The sequence below is a fragment of the Helobdella robusta genome (genome assembly GCF_000326865.2).
Source record: "Helobdella robusta unplaced genomic scaffold HELROscaffold_83, whole genome shotgun sequence".
NCBI lineage: Eukaryota > Metazoa > Annelida > Clitellata > Rhynchobdellida > Glossiphoniidae > Helobdella > Helobdella robusta.
Window position 1 is genome coordinate 494,347 of NW_008705481.1, and position 5,809 is coordinate 500,155.

General features: G+C 38.1%; 1 protein-coding gene across 1 annotated transcript in view; it reads right to left on the reverse strand.

Annotated features, from left to right (window-relative positions):
- Positions 1 to 1,239: 1,239 nt before the first annotated feature.
- The window catches only part of HELRODRAFT_139327 (hypothetical protein), a gene marked incomplete at both ends in the record, with an annotated part of 25,250 nt that continues 20,680 nt past the window's right edge, over positions 1,240 to 5,809 (reverse strand). Inside the window, 4 exons of the mRNA XM_009032572.1 lie at positions 1,240 to 1,375; positions 1,803 to 1,962; positions 3,418 to 3,559; positions 4,119 to 4,323. Of these exons, the coding sequence (XP_009030820.1) occupies positions 1,240 to 1,375; positions 1,803 to 1,962; positions 3,418 to 3,559; positions 4,119 to 4,323 (643 nt within the window). The remainder of the gene's footprint in view (positions 1,376 to 1,802; positions 1,963 to 3,417; positions 3,560 to 4,118; positions 4,324 to 5,809) is intronic.

Here is a 5,809-nt window from a genome sequence, read left to right on the forward strand (position 1 = left end):
AAGTGTTATAGGTGAAAGGTGGACCCATCTGAAGTGTGTGTGTGCATGTTTTAAATAGGAGTTGACAGAAGCATTGAAACCTTTAATAAATGACCTTATGATGAAAATACCCGCATCTATACATAAATACCCGGTAAGTTTATGTACTGCGTTGTAAGTTTATTTTACATACGCAGGTATAAACAAATAAGTAAACATACGATTTAATATTTCTATGTTTATACACGCATACAACCATAAACGTACATACATAAATATACGCATAAACATAAACATACGCATAAACATAAACATAAAGATAAACATAAACATACAAAACCAGACGACCGATCGAACGCCCGTGCAGCGTTACCGCCAGTGGCACAGCCAAAAATATGTTTTGAGGGGGGAGGGATAGAAGTTTGTAGCAACAAAAATGTTGTCCGCCTTGTTTTTTGCTTATTACGAAATTTTAAAAAAATTCCATTAAAATTGATTTGTTTTTTAAGAAATTTAACTAAATTTTTTATAAACTTATCTAAAGATTTCGTTTAATTAAGCCGTATCCCAAGAAAATTATTTTTTTATTGGTGGAAGCTTCGACTGCTAAGCTCACCTTGGCTCGCTTCTGCAGTGACGATGCATGGAAAGCTATGAAAAAATTTTACACAACACACTCACATACACACACGTACACACACGTAAACACAAATACACATACAAATACAAAAACATACACTCAAATATAACAAACATACATAAACATACACACATACATGAATAAACATACACACATACATGAATAAACATACACACATACATGCTAATATGGACGCAAAGACTCACTTACAGGCATAAATACTCATGCATATACATTTGCATAAACACAAACACACACACATGCACACACACACACACACACGCACACATACGCAAAGACTTTTGTTTAATAATGAAGCGAAAAGACACACCTGTCCTTGGGATCGAACCATGGTCAACAGCCAAGACGTGGAACTTCAGCTGTTTGATCTCTTCATGGTCCAGTGGAGCCACCGCTGTTATCAAACCACTGCGCTCTCCTATCGCTACGTACGTTGTTATTGGTATTGTGGCTGGCTGGTGGTGATAACGATTGTTGTTGTTGTTTTGTTGACGGTTGTGTTGTTGTGGTTGTTGAGAATGTTGACGAAGTTTGTTAGAAGGATCTCGATCGTCGGGGCTGCTGTAGATCTTGTTGAATTTGTTGATATTGTTGACGACGATGTTGTTGTTTTCGATGTAGTAGCTCAGACGTCCGTTGTCGCCATCGTCGTCGTCAGTGGCAAAGACCTGGAGGAGGGGTGTGTTCTGTGGGTTGTTCTCGGGCAGGTCGTGCTGGTAGGAGGTCTGCGAGAATCTTCGGAGGATTTTGTTGTTGATGTCATTGTGTTGTTGTTATAATGTTATTGTTATGTCGTTGTTCAACAACAACTGAACAGCAGTCATCCAATGTCGACATTTTCAATAGGAAAGATGATAAACACGCACATGAATGCACGCAAATCAATTCACACGTACATTCACCCACATAAAACATACGCTAATACAGACACGCATACGTACATACAAATTTGTTACAAGTTAAATTTGTCTTACAATTCTCCATTCAATGTTTTTCAATGACATCCTCAACAACACACATACGCGCCGATACACACGCACAAACAGACACAAACGCATACACGCACACACGCACGCACGCACGCAAACACATACACAAACACACGCAAGCACGCACAAACACAAAAACGTAGACATACACACACAAACACAAGAGCACTTACTTTGGAGTGTTATCATTGACATCGGCCACCTCAACGACGATGGTCACTTCGGCACTAAGTTGGATGGTCCTGCCGCCATCCAGGCACTCCACATGCACCAGGTGTCTCGATTGTTCCTCCCGATCCAGCAACATTCCTGTCACTACCCTGTACTCCGCGTCTGTTTCACAATAAAGTCTACTATTATGTGGATGAACGACCAAACGAGACGGGACGAAAGGAGATAAAACGAAAACGAAACGAGAAAAAACGAAATGAGACATAACCAAATAAGTTGAGACTAAACGAAAATATTATGTTTTATTTTTTCTTGAAGTAACAAAAATTTGAAAAAAAACTTAGATGAAGTTTTTGTTTTTTTAAAAAAATTGTCTAAATCAAATCTGACGGTCAATACCACTAAGACCACTTCCCCAAAGATTATCGCTAAATTTGACGATTCAATAATTAGGAGAAGACGATTTAATTAAAAAGAGCGGCAAAGCAGTGTGGTGGTTGAAGCGTTTGCTGCTGGATAATCAGCGGCCGAATTCAGGATCAAATGATATCCGGGCTTATTAAAAAGTAGGTGATGATGAGTTTCAAAGTAGGCACACTGTTTTGCTGCTGTTGGTACGTTTGAAAAAATTAATTAGGAGACACAAGTGATGAGAATTCAAAGATGCAATTGATTTTAACTGTTTCAATGTTAAGAAGTCGGTAACGAAGTTTAAAAAAGTGTCCGATCATACACAGATGTGAAGCTATCACAGAAGTTATAGGATTACTAATTTGGCAGAAGTAGTATTAATAATAATGTTACTTCTAAGTGTAGGTCGCAATACAACCGCAGAAAAAAAGCTGTGAAAATAACCCTGAAAACAATGAAAATAATCGACCAAGACCAATCATTCAATCAGTTGGTCGGTCGATCGGTCAGCCAGCCAGCCAGTCAGCCAGCCAGCCAGTCAGTCAGCCAGCCAGCCAGCCAGCCAGCCAGCCAGTCAGCCAATCAATCAGACAGGGAGTTCCTGCAATTTATGTAGCTTCATTTCCGCAGCATTTAACGTTACTTTTCAACTTTTAACGAACACGCAAGGTGCAAAGATTTCAGTATAAAGAAGCATTCACTCTGGCGTGTGACAGGCGGGAATCTGTTTGTACTTGAAGCAGGTGACTGCGATAAAGAGGAGCGGACACTCTACCAAGTAGAAGATGTATTAAAATTACTTAAATGAATTTTTTTTTATTCCAAGTTTATTTGAAATTGCAACAACAATAATAATAATAATAAATACTAATAATAATTACTATGATACAAGTTTATTTGAAATTTTAATAACAAAAAGTACAATGATAAATATATGATCCCCGTTTTAATTATAGGAAAGGAAACAAAAATTTTTCTGTTGCATTGTTTAATTTTCATACTCCTTCGTGTTTGGTTAGTTTGTGAGGTGATTTTATTATCCATATAACAACAACAACAACAACAACAACGAGAATATTAATAATACCAAAAACAACAACAACAAAAATTATAATAATAATAATACCAAAACAACAACAACAACAAAAACGACGACAACAACAATAACAATAATAATAACAATAATAATGATACTGAAAACACAACCGGAAAGTCGAATGAGGTTGAATCCGTGATTATCGAGGTGGCAATTAGTTCGACCATTGTTTCCTGGATCGGCGTCCGTAACCAGAATCTGCGCAACAAATGTTCCGTTCACATCCTCTTCAGATATTTGGGTCACGTGATGCTGTTGTTGTTGATGATGATTGTTGTAAATGTTGTTGTTGTTGTAGATGTTGTTGTTGTAGATGTTGTTGTTGTAGATGTTGTTGTTGTTGTAGATGTTGTTGTTGTTGTGGATGTTGTTCTGTTGTTGTGGAGGCGTCAGGTGGTCGGTTGATGGGAGGGTGTTGATGGTGATGGTTGGCGGGTTGTCGTTCACGTCCTCAATCTGTTGTTTGGTGATTGGCTGGTTGAGTTTTGCTGATTGGTTGGTTTTTTGAGGGTTGGTGATTGGTTGGTTGGTTTGTTGAGCGTTGGCGATTGGTTGGTTGCTTTTCTTGAGTGTTGGAGATTGGTTGGTTGATTGGTTTGCTGAGTGTTGCTGATTGGTTAGTTGGTTGATGGGTTGGTTAGTAAATAAGTTGGTTGGCCAATTGGTTAGTTAACGTTATTGTTTTTTTTTGATTGGTTAATCGGATAATCTACATCATCAATCAAGACCACAAACTTCAGCATCGTCATTATAACAACCACCACCAACAACACCAACACAACCAACAACAACCACAACAGCGAACCTTAACGACCACAAGGACTTCAGACGAGTGTGGCTCAACTCCGCCATCTTGCGCAACAACGACCAACTTATACAATGACGTCACCTCAAAATCGACCTCACCAACCACAAATATTTCCCCAGTCAGGTTGTTTATGTTCATCGTTCTTCCGTAGTGTTTTTGCGTCTGCTCACTCAATCGGTAGTTCAACGCGGCGTTCTCGTCTGCGTCTCTGGTGGCGGGAATTTATTTAAAAGTGAAATTAATTCATACAAATTATAAATAATTGATACAAAAATGAATAAATTAATTCTACAAATAACGTGAATATATCATTCAAGTTACATTCATTGCAAGGTTAGCGAGTTAGGCGAGTTAGCTCAGTCGGTAGGAGTGCCACGTCTCGCGCTGTTATACGCGAGGGCCTGGTTCGAATGCAGTCTGTCCAAAACTGAAAGACTAGTGAAAAACTATCATACTCCATACGGGTGTGAGGCGGTGGGGCTTGCGCGCGTATACCCCAAGTTGGGGCGTGAGTAAAACAGTCATCGATGGTTTAACTTGTATGCATAGAATGACGTGTGAGCAGTTCTGCCTCTGTCCACAGGATGATGATTTTGAAGTTGAAATGAAAAAAATGTGGAAACTATCATTAGAAGTCATTAGAACACCAACAACATCGCAGTTCAACAATAAAACATCATGAAGCTCAGAAAAACTCAACAACAACAACAACAACAACAACATACAAAAACAGCAACATACAACTACATACAACTACAACAACAACAACAACATACAACAACAACATACAACAACAAAAACAACAGCAACAATAACAATGTTGAACAACAACAACACAGCAAACAACAACAACTAAAGTACAGACATGAAAAGTAGCATGAAGGATGAAGTCACGAAGAGCAACGTGGAAAAGTGCAACGTAAACAACAACAACCCTTCAGACAACGCCAATAACAGTTATAATAAATAACAACATAATAAAAACAAAATACCAATCCTCGAAATAATAAACATTAACAACAACAACATTAACAACAACAACAACATTAACAACAACAACATCAAAAACAACACAACCACAACAAAAAACAGCAACAACAACAACGACGAGACATAACCAAACAGGATCGTCTCACAATCAAGCAAGAAAAGCGGGCAGCCAATTACGACATCCAATGGAGCGTGCAAGCAGCCAAACATTAAGAACCATTCTCTTCATTCCTTTATTTTACATCCCATTCTTCTTTCCATTTTTTTATTTTATATATTCAGTCATTCGATCTGCCACGGATCGTTGGCTTCCTTTTCCGGTTTCATATTGCAGGCGCGCGTCTCTTCGAATGCCTTTTCTTCATTACTTTTTTTTTACCTACGTACATGCTAAAATTATCTTTTCAATATTTTTTCATTACTTTGCTTTATGAGGCCGTGTATCCATTGTGAGTTTTGGCAGATGGGCTTCGATAGATTTCAATGATTATGTTTCGTCAGTTACTATTGGTGAACAAACAAAATCTAAATAATTGACCATCACGGGCAATTAGTTAGCTACACAAAAATATGTCAACCACCTAACTATTGTTCTCAACCAACGGAGGAGGTTTTTCAATCAACAATCGCTCTTGATCCAATTAACTGTAATCATCTAGCCATCAGTGAACAAGTTTACAATTGATTCAATCTACCACAGTAAA